Genomic DNA, 21999 nt, shown 5'->3' with positions numbered 1-21999 from the left:
AAAAAAAGACTGAGAAACCAAAGAACTTTACTTGTTTCAAAGAAAAACCAATTGTTATATCGGTTCTAATCTATCTATAAACGTAAGGTTGAATTGTTTTTCTTTTAAAAAGTTAATCTAGTTCTTGAACACCCACGCTTTACAAATTTTATTATTTGAGCTTCTAACGTACGAACTCAAGACCAGTTTGGGATCGTTACAAATTAAGTCCTTACAATTTTTTATGTTTATTTTTACATATATGAATGATAAATCAATGGGGCCTGTAATCAAAATGTAGACTTGTGAAATACAAAAAATTACTGATGATACATTCTTAAACAACACTACAACATAAATTCCAAAATGAAGATAAAATTAAAATTTTCATTTTAATTAGATTAAGTGATAGTGACAAATTTTTATTTTTATTTTTATACGTGTGACAAATTCTATTTAATTTTTTAAAGATCAATGATCAACTTCAAAATTTTAAAACTAAGATTTTATCACTGTTGTAATTAAATTAAGTAATAATACAAGGACAATTTTTTTTTTTATAAAAATATACTGTAGCAACAAAATATTTACTAGTAAAATTAAGATAAATTGAGAATGAGAATTGAGTAACAACATTTTTAGGTGGGAGCATACACAAAAAAAGGGTAAAATTGCAAATTTGCAACTCCATTCATTCCATTATCATCTCTATTTTCATTAAAAAAAAAAATAATTTATTTATAAAAAATAGAAAACTAGCAACAAAAATAGAAAAAAAAAAAAAAAGTAGAAGGAAGAAGTGTAAACCTAAAAATGTCTAGGCCCAACTCCCAAAGCCCATTAAAAGGTTGGATTTCCAAATAATCAGAAAGCTTTCTCACACACTCTCTCTCTCTCTCTCTCTTTCTCTGTGTCTTTTTGTCTCTCTTTCATCACATAAAAAGGGCGAAATTTCGCCGCCTCTCACAGCCTCAGCCACTCCTCCCTCTGCTCCTCCCTCTATACCCCCTTTTGCTTACACCCCACTCTCTCTCTCTCTCTCTCTCTCTCTCTCTGAGTAATTTCATCGAACACTTTATCTGCGATTGGTGGAGAGCTTTATCTCATTGGTAAGACTGCTATATTTTCTTATTGCTTTTACACTCCTGCTTCGTTTTCTTTATTTTCCCGTCTAATTATCCGTTTGTTTCTCGAGAAAATGTTGACTACAGAAAAAAAAAGAAGTGAAATTTTGAATCTTTGTGTTGTTTACTCTATTGGGTTTTCGAAGAACTGCCAAAACTTGTGTTAGAGTGAGTCAAAGTAATTGTATTGGCTTCAGTTTTCAGTTAAGGTTTTTAGTATCAGTCTTTGGCAGCTGAAATAGTAGGCTTTATATGTCTATAGTTTGCTTTGTGCTTTAGGTGCTGTTGTTAATGCTTAGTATTAGTGCTTATGATTAAAGCTCCGTTTTTTTTTGGGGGTTTTATTTGCTTTCATTGTAGTTTGAATTTGCATTTCATGGATTTATGGTAATTGGGTATCTGATTCTTTGTGGGATAATGGCAATTTAGCTGTAAAGTTTTCATTTTGGGGAGTTTTTGACAATTTTGTTTTGGTGAGTATGTGGGTTACTGGGTTTGCTGTACATTTATATGAGTTGGGGTATTAGAGGGTTAGTGTGTTTCTGAATAGGGCATCATAAGATTACTCTGAAAGAAATGATGGGATCAATTATTTGATAGCGTGTGTTGCCGTATGTGTATGTGTGTTTGTGTGAGCCGTGATTTAAATGTAAAGATGTTACATTCTTTGCATTGGTGTTCTTGGGCTTTATTGTTTTGTTTAATATTGTTTGAGTGAATGAAATTATTCCACTGATTTAATAAGTGCAGTGAATGTAGGCTTGTGTCTGCTGCTAATCACTGTGTAATATATTGCAAGAGAGTAATTCTATGTGACCTTTCTACTGATGCAGATTGTCTGAATTAGGGGGCAGAGATGGCGGGGAAATCGAACAAAGGGAAGAACAGGAGAGGAGCACATAATACTACAAATTCTTCTGAATCAGTGGTTTCATCTGATGCTCCTGCAAAAGATAATTTAAGTGCTTCAGAGTCCACTAAAGCTGATGCAAATGGTGTTCCTACTGTGGATGTAACAACTAATGCGGTGCCAGAGGTAAAGGAGTCTGAAACAGAAAATGCCGCTGGCCAACAGAAGCAAGGTGAAGGTAGTTGCATGAGTATAGCAAGTGGCTTAGTATATATTTGTTTGGAATATTGAAATCACCTCAAATGTTGAATTAACTTCAATTTTATCTTTTCAATGCCATAGAAATTTAACCACATGAAGGAAATAAAATCTACTTTCAGTAGCTTATGACATTAACTCCAATACACACAATTTGGATAAGATTGTAAAAACTGTAGATGGCAGTTTAATCTAAAGAAGAAGAAAGTTCAACGCTAATTTTTGGGGGTTTCTGCTAGGTGGGAACAGTATGCATCAATACATACCTTATCTATGTATAGGCATGAACACATATCTTATACATGCTGAACATATTATATATATATATATATATGTGTGTGTGTGTGTGTGTGTGTGTGTGTGTGCATAAAAACAAGTTGGATAAGATTGGAAAAACTGTAGATGGAATTTTAACCTAAAGAAGAGAAAGTTAAATGTTAATTTCAAGGTTTTCGGCAAGGTGGAAACAGAATGTGGCGATACATGTCTTAACTACATGTTAGCATGAGCACATACTTCTATACATGCTGACCATTACACACACTCACATGTACAAGTATACATAATCATATATTAACAGATACGCAAATATTTGTCTGCTTAGCTTTTGTGTATTTTTTTTAATAAAATTTTTTGGTTACTTAAATTATTGAAGTGGGAAGAAAACCTTTTTAACCGATTGATTTATTACTTCTGATTTCTTTTAAGTTGAAAAGGAGATAGGTTTTGTATTATATGTACAGATAGTGACTTTTTGGTCAATTTAGTGGGTAATGACATATTACTCATAATAACTTGTGTTCAAGCTTAATCCTTTGATTGCCAGCTCTTATCTTTCATTTATAATGATGTATTTGGGTGCAAAATCTTGACCAACTCAAAAAGCCTCATTCCAATATATTTTAGTTTTTGGCTGTTGCAATGGATTATGATACTTGATCTTCAGCTCTCTGTCGTTTATCTCATCCAGTTTCTTCTCCTTGGCATAGCAGGTGACATTCATCTTTACCCTGTCTCTGTCAAGACACAAAGTGGTGAGAAACTTGAGCTGCAAGTGAGTAAACTTTACTTTTGGCTTTACTCCACGTTTAATTGATTTAAAATGCAGAACAATGCATGCATTCAGTAGTTTAATTTCTAGGCACTTGAATTATTCTATTCATATTTGCAAGTGGAAGGCAGTTAGTCCTTCATTCTGGCATTTGATTTATTTATCCTTGGCATCATATTTACCTTATCTGTTATAAGATCTGGACTGCCGAGTTGAATTTCTTAATCTACTTGCAGCTGAATCCAGGAGATTCTGTCATGGATATAAGACAATTTCTTCTTGATGCTCCAGAGACATGCTATTTCACATGCTATGACTTATTGCTGCACACGAAGGATGGTTCCGCTCACCATCTAGAAGATTTTAATGAAATTTCAGAAGTAGCTGACATTACTACCGGTGGTTGCTCGTTGGAGATGGTTCCCGGTATATTGACAGTTTGACACAGCTATGTTATTGTGATATTATAATCTATTTGTGGGCTCTAACATAGAAACTATTTTGGCAGCATTGTATGACGATAGATCTATAAGGGCTCATGTTCACCGTACAAGAGAATTGCTTTCTCTTTCCACACTTCATGCCTCTCTATCAACGTCCCTTGCATTGCAGTATGAGACAACACAAAACAAAGCTTCTAGTCCAGGAGGTTTGAGATATTGAACATGCAATCAGTTTCCATCATTCATTTTCTACATTATTAATGCTTTAAGACACTTAAGCTTTCCATATTTTACTTTGAACCAGATACAGTAAAAACTGAGGTCCCAGAGCTTGATGGTCTGGGTTTTATGGAGGACGTTGCTGGATCACTGAATAATTTGCTATCATCATCTTCAACAGAGATCAAATGTGTGGAGAGCATTGTGTTTTCCTCCTTTAATCCTCCTCCAAGCTACAGAAGGTGGATTTTAGAATTTCCCCAGCACCATTACCTTATTGCCTAAAATCATTAAGACTGTTTTCTGTGGGAACCAAATTGATAACATACTAATGGTGCTTTTGTTGACGTCAGGCTTGTTGGTGATTTGATTTATTTGGATGTAGTAACATTGGAGGGTAATAAATTCTGTATAACTGGAACTACAAAAATGTTTTATGTCAACTCAAGCCCTGGGAATTCACTTGACCCAAGGCCGAGTAAGACCTCCTCTGAAGCAACCACCCTTGTTGGGCTCTTGCAAAAAATAAGCTCCAAGTTCAAGAAAGGTAACAGGTCATGGTTTAGACGTATAATTCTGTTAAAGTTTGAAGTGGGCTAATCTTACAACTGACTTTGAATAAATTTGTTTTTCTCTGTTCTTATTTTGAAGCATTTCGTGAAATTTTGGAGAGAAGAGCCTCTGCACATCCTTTCGAAAATGTTCAATCTTTGTTGCCACCAAACTCCTGGCTGGGATCATATCCAGTTCCTGGTGAGTTCAACATCAAAGAGTTGTAAAGAGCCTGCTGTTTTCCTTTGAAGTTGATACTTAACAACCTCTTTTCTACTATAATATCAAAGAGTATTGCAATTAGTTTCAGCATGCTGGGTAACCTCTTTTTTATGGTGCATTAAATTGACCCCTACTAAAATGCCTCAACTGGAAATGCATCTTTGCTATAATACTAAAAGCATGGTTAGTCACTTTTATTATTGTAAATAGAAAATAAAACAACACATTTTGTGAGGTTTTTAGCATCTATATCTGCATGGCTTACAAATGAGTTTATTTTGTGAACTTTGAGGTTCTTGACGCCTGGTTTGTTTTCTTCACTTATAAATTAATTTTGGTTGTGTTTCCCCCTGCCAGAACATAAACGTGATGCAGCCAGAGCAGAGGACACATTGACTCTTTCATACGGCAGTGAGCTGATTGGCATGCAAAGAGATTGGAATGAGGAGTTGCAATCTTGTCGAGAATTCCCCCATACAACTCCTCAGGAAAGGTATTTGATCTTTGGTGGACTTGTTACAGTGATTCTCATTCCCTTAGCTTTTTCTGTACTTTGATAACTAATGCTAAATTATAGTTTCTTCTATATGGTTTCCACCATCTCTACAACTAAAGAAGGTAATTTTGTTGCAGGATTTTGCGGGATAGGGCCCTCTACAAAGTAACATCAGATTTTGTTGATGCAGCGATTAGTGGTGCTATTGGAGTGATCAGTAGATGTATACCCCCAATAAACCCAACAGATCCAGAGTGCTTTCATATGTTAGTGGGACCTTCAATAATAATCTATTTTTTAAATTATTTTTTTGGTTACATTTTTTCAGATTTTAAGGCATTAATTTGATATTATTTGTAACTTATAAAAGTAATATGTTGTCCACATACTGTTGTTTAACATATATTTGTCCCTCAATGTTGAGAACTTGTCTTTCAGCACAGTAAGCTAATCAATATTAACTGTGCTCTAGTGCAGGCTATAAGCTATCTTGACGTAGATGAATTATTACATGTTAAATTTGTGACATTGCTTTGCTTTGTATAGATGCTTATTGCCTGTGAGAATTATTTACATTCTGTAATGTGCTATTATGCAGTCTTATTATTAAGTGACAGATGCATTAATTTGTCAGATTAACATTAGGTTGTATCTTTTTTTTTTGGATATAGGTATGTTCACAACAATATATTCTTTAGTTTTGCTGTGGATGCGGACCTTGAGCAGTTGTCCAAGAAGCGTTCATTAAATGCTAATTCAAACATTGAGAATTCAAGCTTGTCAAACAGTTCATCTGATAAGGCTTCCAGTTTGTTGCACGGAGACAGTGGTATTCCCAATGGGGAAAAATGTGAACCAAAAATTACAGGTGAAGGTGATAATGTAGTGGAAGTTCCTTCCAATGTGTCTGCCGAAACACAATTGACAGAGAGTGAGCAGGCTACATATGCTTCTGCAAATAATGATTTGAAAGGCACCAAGGCATACCAGGAAGCTGATGTCTCTGGACTTTATAATCTTGCTATGGCCATAATTGATTACAGAGGTCATAGAGTTGTAGCTCAGGTGTGTATTAAAGATACATATTTTTAATTTTTTATTGTTAAGTTACACATGCACCCAATAGTTCTTAAACTCATGATCTCACAATCCAACTAATTATTGTGGGAGACAGAAGTGCCAGTTGAGTTATGGCCTTTAGCTCATTATTAAAAATAAGGTACTGTATTTGGTATATCATTTATTCTTTTTTTTTTTTTGACTTAAAAGGTAGAATATATCATTTATTCTTAAAGTGTTTTTATGATTTAACACATATTTTCTGCAAAGGTATTTGTTAAAATACTGGGATTGCATTCTCTTCCATGCTTGTGTTTTCCTGTTCACGGCTCTCTCTCTCACATAAAGTCTTAGTTACATCTTCTGTTGCAACCAACTCTATTGACATTCTTGTCGACAAGAAAGGATATAAGCCCTTATAGAAAAAAAAAACTTATTATTATTAATAATTTTATTGGAGGACTCGTTGGCAAGTATTTTTTACAGTAACATTAGTTACATGACCTGTTATTTATTATCAGCAATTTTTGCTTTGTGTTTACTAAATCGTGTTGTGTTAGGACATATTTGTACACATACTTGGGAAACTTTTGTTCATGATAGCTGTTTTTATTTTGGCTTGCTTAAATTGATCTCTAGCTGGCCCTCAATTGCTTTTATACATTCCGTTGCAGAGCGTTTTACCTGGCATTCTTCAAGGGGATAAGTCAGACTCTCTTCTGTACGGTTCTGTTGACAATGGCAAGAAGATATGTTGGAATGAAGATTTTCATTCCAAGGTGAGGGAGCATATAAGATTTGTTGCATGTCATGTTTCAGATTTTGCATAATATGCCTTTGTTAATTGCTATGTTAGAGTACTTCTTAAACTTCTCTTGGGTTAAGATATCCATAATGGCTTAATTGTGCTGTCTTACAAGAAATATAATTTTCGTTTATACCTATAAAAATAATATATAACTTTCATTTATGGTGTAAATGTAATTGGTATGTTTTATAAGAACATGTTATTGCAATGAAGATTCCAGTTTGATCTCTCTTCTTGGGTTTGTCTATGTGAATTGTGAAATGAGTTTCCTTGTTAGAAGTGCTAAGCTTTTATTATCCTTAGGTTCTTGAGGCTGCTAAGCGCCTTCATTTGAAGGAACACACTGTTCTAGATGGATCTGGAAATGTTTTCAAATTAGCTGCCCCAGTGGAATGCAAGGGTATTGTTGGTAGTGATGACAGGTGATACTCTCTTGGATTGGTCTATTAGTCATACAAACCTGACTACTTGGTTACGTTCTTCTTCTTAGTGCTTGGATTTCTTTATATTTAACTAAATTTTGTCAAAAATTCTTAGTTAAATATGCTTAACTCCTGTACCCAGCACTTTAAGCATGCATTTTCCTCAAACATTATTTTAGCTAGCTAGCTTGATGATTTAAATATTGACATTTTATTAGCTATAAAGTAGTAAAACTCTGTTTCTATGCTTCTAGTTTCTGACTTTATTCATGATGATGCCACAACTGTTAAATAACATGCTTATTTATATTTATAAAAGCATGTGCACTTGTTTATTTTTATTTTTTATTTTTTTCTCCTTTCTACTTTTTGTAGGCATTATCTTCTGGATTTAATGAGAGTAACTCCTCGCGATGCAAACTATACTGGACCTGGATCCAGATTCTGTATCTTGAGACCAGAACTAATTACCGCCTTTTGCCAGGTAAGTAATGACATTCTGATATTAACTACACTTTGGAACTTGTTTTATATGTTCCATTTTTAATATAAACGTTTGCTTTATGGGAGAAGGCCCAAGCTGCAGAAAGATCAAAATTTAAGACTGAAGGAGATGCTCATGTGACCACTGATTCTTCAACAGTTGCAGGTGTTAACGAACAGGTGAGAAGAGTGGCAAATGCAACCGCAGCTTTTGATTGCTGTATAGTGGTGTTTTTGTTAGGAGTGTATTGCATCCTTGAAAGTTTATTCAGTGATTAAATATTTATTTATATTTTATTGGTTTTGTCCCTTTTTTTCCCCACCTTGTATTCTGGGACTACCTACTGCTAACTCACTCTATGTGCCAAGTATATATGTTGCAGTATGATTCACAATGGAATTAGCAGTGATTTGAACTTTTTCTGTGTGTAATGCATGCGTGTTTATTAAATGACAATATCTCAATGCCCTTGAATTAGCAGAATCTGTCATGTTTGTGTTTCTAGAAGCTGCTCTGGTGTGAATATAGCTGCTATAGTTGAAGCAACAAATTGAGCTATACACTTAACCCCCATTGGAGTCATTTTTGGCAATTTGCCTATTTCTTGCAGTAAAGGTTGCCATACTTGAAATTGTAACTCTGCGTGTTCTCGCTCTCTTCCTCTCCTTTTTGTTATTATTTTTTTTGTGGATATGGTTCTGGAGTAGCACCTCCATCGTGCCTATGGTCCCTTTTTTGTGTCATTATTTCTGGTTTACTAGAGTGTTTAGTGAATGGGATATTTATGGGCCTATAGAATTAGCAAATTCCAAGGTTGAATTGGAGTATATATTTTTATATTTTGTTAAAATTAATTAACGGAAAAAAATCTGGTGGGTGCAGTAGTTGTGGGGGTATATTTTCATTTAAGGAATTGTGTATTTACTTGGATTTGGGCATGAAACTATAAATCACATGTTTATGTTACTATCATCATGTAAGACCAGTTCAATTTCTGTTCGCTATATATTATAATAAGAAATAGTTTGTGCCCTGAATTTCCTCTTAGTAATCTGCAATATGTGGTTCTTTCTGTTTCTGTTCACAGGATGTAACAAAAGAAGGGAGGGACGAGAATGTTAAGGATTGTGCTTCTTCCCAAGCTGAAACTGAACCACATGAGGACATTCTTTTCAACCCTAATGTCTTAACTGAATTTAAGTTGTCCGGGAGTCAAGAGGCAAGTTTGAACCTATTAATATTGTTTGTCAAGTTTATTGGATTCTAAATTTGCTAATATTCAGCCAGAAAATAAAAAAATAAAAAAATGAAAAGAAATATCTGATATGTTTTTGTCCCTTTGCCTTCACCAGGAGATAGCAGAAGATGAAGAAAATGTAAGGAAAGTGAGTTCATATCTTACGAATGTTGTGCTTCCAAAGTTTGTACAAGATCTCTGCACGCTTGAAGTTTCACCTATGGATGGACAAACATTAACTGAAGCACTCCATGCTCATGGAATTAATGTTCGCTATATTGGAAAAGTAAGGGGCTGTTTAGTAACATTGTTCTAGTAATGTTGTTTGTATTTTTTGGAAATATGTGTGGGTGAAAAAATATGTGGAAATACGTGTAATGTTGTTTAAAAATTGAAAAGTGTTGCTTAAAATACCATACCTAACGGCTTGTAAGCGTTTGTGAATGCTTAAATATTAGCATATAACTATGGGAAATATATATAAATCAATGCCTGAATTGAAATTTATTATTTGTGTTAAAGCTGTCGTGTTCATAACTTTTCCATCTTTCTGCAAATGATTGTATTGCTTTTGACATGTCTGGAGCTTTGCTACAGGTGGCTGATGGGACAAAACATTTACCTCATTTGTGGGATCTTTGTTCTAATGAGATTGTTGTTAGGTCTGCAAAGCACATCCTCAAGGTGATAAGCATAATCTAAGCAGCTTCTACATTGTAAATGATGTTACAAAGTGTATACACTATTTCAATTAATTCCACAGTTTCACCACAATAATTTGCAAAGAGGTGTCGCATGTTACTATGTCAATTGTAAAATGTGACATCTTTTTCCTGCCGTTGGTGTTAGAGATAGAAACCATCAACTTTGCCTACAAGAGGGCAGTACACATGCATGTGGAAACACATTTCCTGTTCACATCCACTCTTCCCTTCCTAGTCTGATTAAACTGACTCCATCTTGAGCAGGATGTTTTGAGAGATATAGAGGATCATGATATTGCGCTAGCTATATCACATTTCTTCAACTGCTTTTTTGGAAGTATTCAAGCTGTTGGGTCAAAAGTTGCTGCCAACAATATGCAGTCCAGAACCCACAAAAAGGTATGTGCCACATGGATCAATAGTCTCAGGATTTCTTAAGGTTTTTTTTGGCTTTTAATGCTTTTCAGCTTTGAGCTTTTTGTGAGCTAACTCTTGAGGCCATATGTTCCCTCTGTTTGTGGTCTGTCATTGTAATTGTACAACAATCAAAGCAATTAAGTTGCATCTTTTTCTTCGGAAGAAAGTTTAAAGTTTTTCTTCAAATATTAAATGATGTTTAGAATCTAAAATCTTTACTAAATTCACTAAATTTTCTTAATGGAAATGGTAAAATGAAATTTTACTCTTGATGGAGAAATCTTGACCCAAGGCTGTTCTTTATGTTTCATATTTTTTTAGGACCAAGGAGGCCATCAATCTTCAGGAAAGCCTTCTAAGGGGCAAGGAAGGTTTAAAGGTGGGGCGTCTGCAAGGAAGAATCAATCGTCATTTATGAATGTCAGCTCAGAAACTCTATGGTCAGACATACAAGAATTTGCTAAACTCAAATATCAGGTATCAGTTTTTATCAAGTCTCTACAAGGACACTGATATTAGAAGGTCGAAGGAGTCATTTCTTGCAAAAAGTATTTAAAATAATTTTTTTTTTTTTGGGTTGCATCTGAGTAAATTTATTAGGCTATATCAAAAAAAATTTTATTAGGTGATTATTATTATTACTTTTTTTTTTCCATGCTTAGTTAAAAAAATTGTGCAATTGGGAGATCTTTTACTGTGATTTTTTTTCCAATAGTACATCATCTGACGTCAAGGGGCCATATTCTGAAATGGGATCACATTTTAGATTGGTCCTTTCCCTTTTGATGCTGTAGAAAATAATATGGACTAATCTGTATCATATGGGATCCTCAAGCACATTCTTTCTTCCTTCCGTGATTCATGTCTAATGTGTATTGGTATATGTTTAAAATATATTTTCTCATTGTTGTAGTTCGAGTTGCCAGAGGATGCAAGGTCACATGTAAAGAAAGTTTCTGTTATACGGAATCTTTGCCAGAAGGTAATTATAAGTTCATCTTCTCAAATTGATTCTCGTTTGAATTTCATAACGCCACAATATATTGTGGTGAAAATTAGGGGTGTTGTCCTTTTGTAATATGATTGCCCTTTCTTTATTAAAAAAAAAATGATTGTCCATTCTTATGCTACTATTGCCTAATGTTAATATATATATATATATATATATATATATATATATATGTTGAGCACATGCTCTGAAGGATGGACAATAGTTTTAAGATTAGTTCAATTGCATATTTATGGTATATGATGTCTTACATTTATGCATTTTCCTTCTTATGCTTGGCGCTTTCTCATGCTATTGTCTTCTTTGTCTAGATATTTCCTATTATACATGTCAGGAGTTCGGGTCTTTTATAGTTGGATGTGTCTAACTTATTATGCCTTAAATCATGTTCCACGAGTATTGATTTGTTAATATCTGAACATAAGCAACTACTATATGTCATAGGGGTAAATTACTGTGCTTAGAGTCCCAGAACATGCTATTTTAGTTGCAATATGTATAGTTGCAACAACAGAAATGGATGTAAATATTTTGGTTCCCATGTTACCTGTGTGAACAATGATGGTATTCGTTACTTCATTGCCACAGTTTGTCTACCACAATTACTCAGCTTCGAAATTCATTTTAAACCCAAGTATTAGATAGAAATTTCAGTTCCAGAATTCAGAAAACTTATACCACACTTGCCAAACTAGCTGGTCTTCTTGAAACTAGCTATTGTCCAAAACTTTGAAGCAGCACTTTTCTAATATGTTTTTCTTGGTATACACTGCCTATTTCGATAAGTACTTGTGGAATAAGATTAGTTCTTGGAACCTGAGTACAGCCACCTAAATTCTTAATATGCTGGGACCTGGGATTGCTTAATTTGATTTAGTTTGAATATGTGAGTTTCCTGTTTTGCAACCCTGCTCAATTCTAGTTAGTTCAAGCACTAAAATTTATCTGCCTTAATGAAACTAATTGTGTATCTCATGTTAATATTTCTATTGGTAAGCTTAAGCTTCTGAAATAGCGTACAACTTGCTTGAATATGGTTTTCTTTACAGGTAGGCATAACAATTGCAGCTCGCAAATATGATTTTAATTCTGCAGCACCTTTCCAAACGTCCGACATCATGAATCTCCAACCTGTAGTGAAACATTCAGTTCCCTTGTGTTCAGAAGCCAAGGATCTTGTGGAAACGGGTAAAATCCAATTGGCTGAGGTATGAGTTGTGCTTTGCTCTATTGTTGAGATCCTTGCATGAATATGTATTTTCTAGTCAACAGAATGCCACATTAATCATAAAAAAATTTACAATCCCAAACGTAATTTTGGATCATGAATTTGGTGGCAATTGTGATATTCATCTTGAGTATATTAATGCTTGGTGAAATTGGTTTAAAATTGAATCAACATTTGTTTCAAGCTATTATTTACTATTGAAAAAGCATATACTGTTATTTTGGAGTTATTTGAATCTTTAAAAGAGTTTTTCCAGGGCATCTGTTAAGATAAAACGTACACTAGGTAGAACCAGTCTAGATAGATTTCATGAAAACTCACACAACTACCTATTGCAGGAGATTAAAACTTCTGCTGAGTGATTGACGCCATGACTTTTTATTTTGTATTCTTGTATGGAAAGATATGGTATTTATAATTTAGTCATGTGACTCTTTGTTCCAGGGAATGCTTAGTGAAGCCTACACATTATTTTCTGAGGCATTTTCAATACTTCAGCAGGTATGTTATTCCATTATTTTGCCCTCTTTGAATTCCTTTGGTATGGTTTATAATTTTTTTTTTTTTAATTGTGTTGCAGGTTACTGGTCCAATGCATCGGGAAGTTGCTAATTGCTGTCGGTAGACATCTCAACTAAAACGATTCTGCATATTTGTTGCTAATATTTTTTGGTTGATCTTAGTGATATAAAAATTTATGCATCTTGTACTTTGATTTTGATCAAAGCTGTCAGGCACTAATGTTCCCCTGCAAGACATGACTGATTATAAATATATGCATCTTTAAATTAGCTATTATTTGGTTATAAGATTGATTTTCGATTCAGTGATCTGCACTTACAAGAGTAAAGCAGATCAATATGAAAATTTGTTTATGATTTGCTTAGCCTGACCGGTGTTTCCTTTCTTAACTTTTCAGGTATCTTGCCATGGTTTTGTATCATGCAGGAGACATGGCTGGTGCGATAATGCAACAGCACAAGGAACTGATAATAAATGAACGGTGCCTAGGTTTGGACCACCCTGACACTGCTCACAGGCATGCTCTTCTATTCTTTTCTTTTGTTTTAATGCACTGAGGTGTTTGGATAGTATCTGTCAATTTGTAGTGTTTGATGATATAAACTCATTGAATGTAGTTATTTACTTATCCCCAAAAAAAAAAAAAAAAAAACCAATTATGGTCGTGGTTATTTCAATTACTACAAGTTACTATTTCAAATATTAGCCAATGATCTCTTTCTCAAATGACTCCTGTTCTAAGTGCAAGTTAGAGGGTGAGGTCATGAGTTCAAGACCCACTTTATGCGTACATAATTTACCAATAAAAATAAGAATTCTCATATGATGAAATCAAAAGTGGATGCGGTTTTCAGAATGAGTTAGGAAAATCATGTGTAACATGAAATAGATTTGTTTCTATCTATTACTTATCAAAAAAAAAAAAAAGATTTGTTCCTATTTCCGTGTATAACAGGAGAAAATTTTGTTTTCTTTTTAGTGTCCAAGCAACCCTCTCTTACAGGCACATAGAGATCTAATTCTTGGTTCACTGCAGTTATGGCAATATGGCTCTTTTCTACCATGGACTTAACCAAACAGAACTTGCATTACGGCACATGTCTCGGGCATTGCTCTTGCTAAGCTTGTCATCAGGCCCAGATCACCCTGATGTTGCTGCAACTTTTATAAATGTTGCAATGATGTACCAAGACATTGGAAATATGAACACAGCTCTTCGTTATCTGCAAGAAGCTTTGAAAAAAAATGAAAGGCTTCTAGGCGAGGAACATATCCAAACTGCTGTATGCTATCATGCTCTTGCCATTGCTTTCAATTGTATGGGTGCCTTCAAGCTTTCTCACCAGGTATGTGCCTTAGTAAAATTTAATTTGTATAATTGGGACACAATTAATTATAATTCACTAATTTTTGCCTTTGGCATGCCAGCATGAGAAGAAAACCTATGATATACTTGTCAAACAACTTGGTGAGGAGGATTCAAGGACACGTGACTCCCAAAACTGGATGAAAACATTTAAGATGCGTGAGTTACAGGTAATATATGATCTCCTTGAGTAGATGTGAACTTGTGATAGATTTTTTTGGACAGTTGTTTTTTGTTCTTAATGAGATTCTGTATTCCCTTTTGGTTTCTGAATTTGGTGAACCTTGTTTGACAGATGAATGCACAAAAGCAAAAAGGCCAAGCTTTGAATGCAGCTTCTGCTCAAAAAGCTATTGATATTTTGAAGGTACTTTAGGATTCCTTTTTTTGCTTATTTGTTCTGGACATTTTCATCTTTATCCAAGATGAAAGGGAAGGGATCAGATCTCAGAACCGGTTCTGCTTGATAGATATAAATGCTTCCCTGTGCTCATGCTTTTGTCCTTTTTTGCACGGCCTCTCATTCTCTGTATGGTGTCTACAACCCCTACATTTCTGGTTTGAGTTCTTAAAACCCAGGTCTTTTTAGCCTGGTAGTACAGCATAGTGTATAAAAATCCCTTGATGGATACCTTTTCAAATTATATTTTTTGTTAAAAGAAAAAGGCTTTAAATACACTGTCAATCACTAAAGTTTAGCACACAAAATTTTTTTAATTTTTAATTTATAAGTCTAGCACACAAGAAATTTTAGTCCCTGTAGTTTAAAAATAGTTGCTTTTACTCATATGATGCGACCAAATTAAAAACTGACATGTCATCACTCAATTAGATACATTATGAATTAAAAGTGATCACTTTTAAACTCTAAGCTTTCTAGGGGCTAAAAGGATCTCTTTAAGTTTGTTAGGGACTAAAAGCTAGCACTTAAAACTTAAGGAACAAAATTGTTCATGGACTGAAGTTTAGGGACTAACAGTGTATTTTGGCCAAAGTAAAAAAGAAAAAGTAGGAACTGCGAAGAGCCTTGTAGCTCAACTGGTACCTTCTAGTGTTTTTAATGGAGACGTCCAAGGTTCATATTCCCCCACCCCCAAGTATTGAATTATCAAAATGAAAAATTGAGAACTGAAAACACTTCTGGGTATCAATCAGATGCTTGTTTCTTGCTTGGAGCTGTCCTAACTTCCCTAAAAGATATATTGTTTCTTTTTTGGTGGGTACTTAGGATTTCTCATTTGATATTTGATGTTGCACGACAGGCCCATCCTGACTTAATACAGGCATTCCAAGCTGCTGCAACAGCTGGAGGGTCTGGGACTTCGGGCACTAATGTCAATAAATCTCTTAATGCTGCGATAATTGGTGACAATCCTCCTCGAGGGAGGGGAGTTGATGAAAGAGCTGCCCGTGCAGCAGCTGAAGTCAGAAAGAAAGCTGCAGCTAGGGGCCTCTTGATACGTCCACATGGTGTTCCAGTACAAGCTATGCCACCACTTACTCAACTCCTCAATATTATCAATTCAGGTATGACCCCTGATGCGGCAGAAGGTGGGGAATCTGATGGAGTGAAGAAGGAAGCCAATGGCCATCCTTCAAATGGCCCAGTGGATTCCAAAAATGATGAATTGACATCAGGGCAAGAAGATCAGGCTCCTGTTGGATTGGGCACAGGCTTAGCATCATTGGATGCCAAGAAACAAAAAGCAAAAGCCAAAGCTGCTGCTTGAATTGTTGCACAGTTGAGATTACGCTGATCGGTAAGGAAACCCCTTATTTATTTATGAGAATGGGAATGATTTCCAATATGGCATCAGAGCCTTTTGTTTTGTTGTTTGAGTGATGAACAATCCCGTTTATCCATGGATCTCAGAAGCTATAAAGGGTATTGAGATGTGCCCGTTGACCGACAGGTATTCCTTTTCGTTTTAACCAATAATCAGGGTCATATACTCTGGAGATCATGCCAGCCAATAGATTAAATATATTCTTCTAGGTACTGACTGAAGAATGAACTTGTCAGTTTTCCTATCTTTTGATTTTTAATTAAATTTTGAGCAATTTTGGGGCGTCATGTGAAAGCATTTCAATGTTTAATATGTAAAACAGTGTGTTAATTTCCTGCAAAAATGAGATGAGCTTATTTCCTTTGTTTGAGAATTAGCTCTCTTTTTGATTCTTTGTTTTGTATAGTTTTAGAAATCATTGTTTTGATGAAGAAAATCCTCCATTCATTGGAAAATTTTACTCAACTAAAATTGAGGTGGTACTCCAAATCAATAAAAACAAGTTACCTAATTCCAAAATATGACATAAGTTCAACAGACAACTTTTCTAACTCCTAATGTAGCACTCCTTCAAACCAACAGCAACAGTCACATTCGTAGCACTCATTCAAACCATTAGCAAAAGTCACATTCGTAGCAACAGTAATAAATTAAGAACAATCCCGTTTAGCAAATATGATGAGTATTCATCATTTTTTAAAAGAAAATTCTTAGAGATGCCTTGTGGGAAGAAACTAAAGCCACATTTGCGAGCAATTTTAAAAGCTGATATTCCAGGGTTATCTTCCTTTTGAGAGAGATGCACAATGTGATCACCTCTATGTAAAGAAAATTATCTTTTTAGATTGTCTCATGTTGCATATCTCTTACAGCATGTGGGTTCTCAGGTGGGGACAAATATGAGAGGAATAGTCCATGAGATTGTTTCAGAAGGTAATAATTTTTTCTTCATTGACAAGGAACTTTATTTTTCTTTACCTTTTTATTTTATATTGGTTGAAAAAAATATAAAATAAAAACTCTCAAGGGGTGGGTGGAAATATATGATAGGGTGCGAAGTCTTCAACTATCGCGGTCTAGGCTATCTCAAATAATGCAAAGTTCTAGACAAGTATTCACTATGAAACACTTTCCAAGAAGGTAAGATGCAAATTTACTTTTAAATTTCATGGTTTTCATAAAAAATAAAAAAAAAGCTTTCATATTTTGGAAAATTATTAAGTAATCAAGATGTATGAAACACTTTTTTGGAAGGCAAGATACAAATTTAGCTTTAAAATTCATGGTTCTTATAAAAAAAAGCCTTCATATTATGGAAAACTAGTCGCAGATTCACGCAATGCGTGAGATAATTTTGATATCATATTATTTTTTGTTAAGTAAAGAATGAGAATAATAGTTGAGATTTATAAGTAATAGTCCAAAACTCATCTCACAATAATGTGATTACATTGTAATATATATAATAAATTTTATGTAAGTAAAGAAGTCTGTATCTTGATTTTGTGTGTGTGTTTTGGCGAGGAAACATGTTGCACTTTACTTTCAATTATTATATATTGCAAAATATTTTGTAATATATTATAATAGTGTGAGATATGTATCAAAACACAACACAATTAAAAAATGGAAAATGTATAATTTTTATTAGAACATGAAAATGAATCTTGTTGGTTTCATTTGAAAACTAACATTATTTTGCATTTTTGGAGAAGTTACTGAGCAATTTATCCAAACTTTGTTTCCATTTTATCACATAAGAACTATTAAACAAAATTATAATAGTTTCTATTTTGATAATCACTAAACTCATGTATGAGAATCAACTATTACAAAAAATTTTCTCCCCAAAACATATATTGATTTCTATTATTCTTTTCCGTACAATTTTAAAAATGTGAAAAACTAAGGAAGCTAAATGTGTAGTTGATCATTTCTCCAAAAAATTAAAAATGCGTAGTTGATTTTAGTCAATCAATAAATAGCATAAATGGGGTAGGGGAAAGCAAATGTATTCATGGTATAATTATTTATATATGTCCATATTTGTTTTTGTATAATAATACTCTTGCTTTCTAAAATATTCATGTAGCAACTGTATCTTGTTTGATCTCTCCCAGTTCTGCAGCTTTAGCCCAACTCACAGCATATAAACCAATGATCATGAAAAAAACCTAGCAAAATGAAGCCAAACACAATTTCTAAATTTTAGTGATAATTAATAGAGAGATTAAAAAATATCACAAATATGTAGTGATAATTAAAAAAATTTCCATCACAAATACTATACTTTTTTTTTTTTTAAGAGAGATTAAAAGAGAACGTATATAAATATAATATATATATGTGTGTGTGTGTGTGTGTGTGGAAGGGAAAAATGTAAATATGATACATAAGTGTTGAGGGAGAGAAAAGGTTGGAGAAGAGAAAGAGACTTTGTACGTTTTAGTAATTGAAAAATGTATTTATAACTGGTAAGTTGCATAGTTAATGTTATATATATATATATATATATATATATATATATATATTCTTTTTAAAAAAACTCATCAAATCCAATGTAGTAACATAATAGTAAGTTTGAATAGAGGACTTTTGGGCTACCATATAGGTTTATGAAAAATTTAAGACTTTCCATATTCATTATTTTTTTTTCCCAAAAATATTAATCTGAGAAAATAATTTCCTTCATAAATGAGAATTTTATGGATTTTTTTTTTCAATTAGATAGAAGAAATATATAGGAAGGCAAAAAAAAAAAAAAAAAAAAAAAAAAAAAAATTGATTGTATTTCTAAAAGAGCTAATAGTGAATATTTAAGTACATATTATTTAAGAATTATAATAGTGAAATTTGTAGTACAAAAGAAATGCCTAGTTGATTTCCTATTGTATTTATCTATTATATTTCTTATGTCATTTCTATTATATTTTTGAATATTTAAGGAGTATGATGGATTGAAGTGCAACATATCATAGCCAAATTGAACAATAAGATATAAGTTTAAGGTTTTTTTTTTTTTTTTTTTTTTTCTTGAGAATTAGATAAGCTTAATTAAGCTAATTACTAAGGTAATATGATTTAATTCATGTTGGACTATACAAAATCATTCTATTTATTATATATATATATTGGTTAGCATGATTTGAATTAAGTTGCAGGATTTCCTAAGAATGAGATCACGTCAAGGTATATGCTTCAATTGAGAGAATTTTTTAATTTCAAAGTAATGGACATTAGTATTACCATGGAAACATAAAGCAATATTGCATGCATGCCCATAGTCATAAAATGGATGCAATAGTTATAAATTGCAAGATTTTTTTTTTTTTTGGGAGAAGATAAATGGTACCCAAATACAAAGAAAAAGAGGAACACCATACAGTCAATACTTATCAATCATAATTTTTTGTTTCCTCTTCCAAGGTGTCCTAAGAAGTTATAAATTAGTATTGATTTAGATGAGATTAAAAGAAAATTAGCAAGGATTTATGTAGTATTTAATTTACAAAATTACAAAGCTCTTCAAAAAATAAAATAAACAAATGAGAGGCAAATGATCATGTACTAAATTAATAAAACGCATTCCAATTCTTTAAAAACAAAAAATTTTAATGGATAAAACGTAATTATGTAAAAAAAATTGTAAATATGAATACAAAGAAATAGAATATCAATTGAAAAAAAAATGGTATTTACAACCTTGGAAAAGAAAATCCAATACAAACCTTTACATCGTAATTTGTCAAAAAATTAATGAAAATAACCATATTAAACTAAGTTATAATCCCAACTACAAAGAAAAAGAGGAACAACATATGATCCATACCTATCAATCATAATATTTTGTTTCCTATTCCAAGTTATTCTAAGAAGTTAAAAATTAGCATAGATTTAGATGAGATTAAAAGAAAAGTAGCAAGAATTTATGTAGTATTTAAGTTAAAAATTACAAAGCCATTCAGAAAATAAAATAAACAAATGGGAGACAAATGATCATGTACTAAATCAATAAAATGCATTCCAATTCTTTAGACACTAACAATTTTAATGGGTAAAACATAATAATATAAAGAAAAATTGTAAACATGAATACAAAGAGATAGACTATCAATTGAAAATTGGAAAAAAGAAAAAAGCAAAGAAGTTCAAGGGAAGAAAAAGAAAAACTAACCTCAAATGGACCTTCCAATTCTAGATGTAATTTGGTGACTGATGGGGGTGGAAAGAAAGCAATTCACAACCTACATATATATAAAAAAAAATATAAAAAAAATCAATGGGTTTTAAATCCAAAGGGAGGTAATTGAATGTTTTGATGGGGGAAAGAAGTTGTTTTTTTGATAAGGAGATGATAAGTCAGAGAGAGAGAATGATTGATTGCTGAATTTAAGGGGATTTGGATTTAATGGAAAAGTCATTAATAGTATAAACATTAGCCGTTTGTTTGATGGGAAGATGATGAGTTGAGAGAGAGAATGGGATTGATTAAAGAGAATATATGAAGTGGAAACCCAAAAAAAAATGGGAAAGAAAAACTTTGTGACATGGCAATGATGTGGCTCAACTAGAGCGTAGCAACAATAAATGCTACGCTTAAGCTTTTAGATATATATATATATATATATACATAGATTTATTAAGTAATCATGGTGTATAATTGATGTGGCACTTCAAACCAATAAAAGCACCTTGTCTAATTCAAAAATATGACATAACAAAAAACAACTTTTCAACTCGATCTTCTCTACCGTTACTGATATGTATCTTTAGCAAAAGTCACATTCATAGAAACAATAAGAAATTAATAACCTTGTTTAGATTAGCATAAATGATGAGAAACTTGTTATTTAAAGGAAAAAAAAAAAATCCTAGAGATGCCTTATTGGAGGAAGCTATGCCATGTTACTTTTGTGGGAGATTAGTGACGCATACAGTGAAATTATTTTATAAAACAGTCTTATTATGGTGTACATTTCTTTTTTATTTTTATTTTTCAAGCTTTCTGATATACAAAATTATTGATTATATTTTTAAATTTAAGTTTTTCTAGCATCTACTTTTAACATTTTTCAAATGATTTTTTATTTACCTTAAATAAAGTGACACATGGTGAAACAAAATTGACATCTAATTTCCAATTTGATTATGAGAGAGAGAGAGAGAGAGAGAGAGAGAGAGAGAGAGAGAGAGATTATTTGGTGTACGGTCATGTGAAAGATTGGATTGCTAATATTGACATTCCATTGTGTGGGAGAGGGACATATAAAAAATTAAAATCTAAAGTCGTTATGAGAAATTAACTTTAATGATAATGTGATGCATTCATATGATTTTATTTTTGTTAAAAAGTTTAGGATTTTAAATGAGTTGGGATTTTATTATTCCCACCATTTTAGAGGCCTTCCTGAAGTGAGGGAGTTCACATTTTTTTAATTATAAAAAATAATTATTAATTAAAAATTTTTGCCACCCTAGGCAATGGCTTAAGTGGCCTTGCCCAAGGGCCAGCCCGGCTCATTGTGCCAATATTTTTTATTTTTTCACGTTGGAGCTACATCCTTATATCTTTTTATAATATTCATAGCATTTTTACCTCTTTGGTGAAAGCACATATCCTTTGTCTTTTTTTCTTTTCTCAAAGAAAATGAATAATTTTTTCCCACCTTTTATTTTAGTTGAAAAACAATTTCCATGGGGGTGGGTGTAAGGATACAATGTACATCAAAGTCTTCAACTCTCGTAGTCTAGGTGCAAAGTTC

At 32.9% G+C, this 21999-nt stretch overlaps 1 protein-coding gene across 5 annotated transcripts; it reads left to right on the top strand.

Moving 5' to 3' along the window:
* Window positions 1-868: 868 nt before the first annotated feature.
* Window positions 869-16626, top strand: LOC126724063 (clustered mitochondria protein). Of its 5 annotated transcripts, none has more exons than XM_050428210.1 (29): window positions 869-1088; window positions 1951-2191; window positions 3201-3265; window positions 3499-3688; window positions 3771-3911; window positions 4010-4166; window positions 4278-4471; window positions 4576-4677; window positions 5056-5191; window positions 5332-5460; window positions 5866-6259; window positions 6928-7032; window positions 7365-7483; window positions 7859-7967; window positions 8057-8146; window positions 9055-9186; window positions 9320-9490; window positions 9802-9888; window positions 10173-10307; window positions 10647-10802; window positions 11239-11307; window positions 12384-12542; window positions 13007-13063; window positions 13143-13183; window positions 13482-13601; window positions 14121-14430; window positions 14513-14620; window positions 14746-14817; window positions 15713-16626. In XM_050428210.1, exons 2-29 carry the CDS (start codon window positions 1960-1962, stop codon window positions 16178-16180), a joined length of 4248 nt encoding a protein of 1415 aa, XP_050284167.1. In that variant the 5' UTR covers window positions 869-1088; window positions 1951-1959; the 3' UTR covers window positions 16181-16626. The 5 variants fall into 5 exon arrangements, with proteins under 5 accessions (XP_050284167.1, XP_050284166.1, XP_050284170.1 ...); XM_050428209.1 differs by having other exon boundaries at window positions 1937-2191; XM_050428212.1 differs by having other exon boundaries at window positions 870-1088; window positions 1937-2185; window positions 3204-3265.
* The last annotated feature ends 5373 nt before the right edge of the window (window positions 16627-21999 follow it).

This window comes from Quercus robur, chromosome 4 (genome assembly GCF_932294415.1).
Source record: "Quercus robur chromosome 4, dhQueRobu3.1, whole genome shotgun sequence".
NCBI lineage: Eukaryota > Viridiplantae > Streptophyta > Magnoliopsida > Fagales > Fagaceae > Quercus > Quercus robur.
Note: the sequence above shows the minus strand (reverse complement) of the source record. Positions and strands in the feature narration are given on the sequence as shown.

Coding starts and splice junctions, on each gene's coding strand:
- LOC126724063 (XM_050428210.1), top strand. CDS start 1,960: ATGGCGGGGAAATCGAACAAAGGGAAGAACAGGAGAGGAGCACATAAT. Junction 4,678..5,055: donor GGGATCATATCCAGTTCCTG/GTGAGTTCAACA, acceptor TCCCCCTGCCAG/AACATAAACGTGATGCAGCC. Junction 13,064..13,142: donor CATTTTCAATACTTCAGCAG/GTATGTTATTCC, acceptor ATTGTGTTGCAG/GTTACTGGTCCAATGCATCG.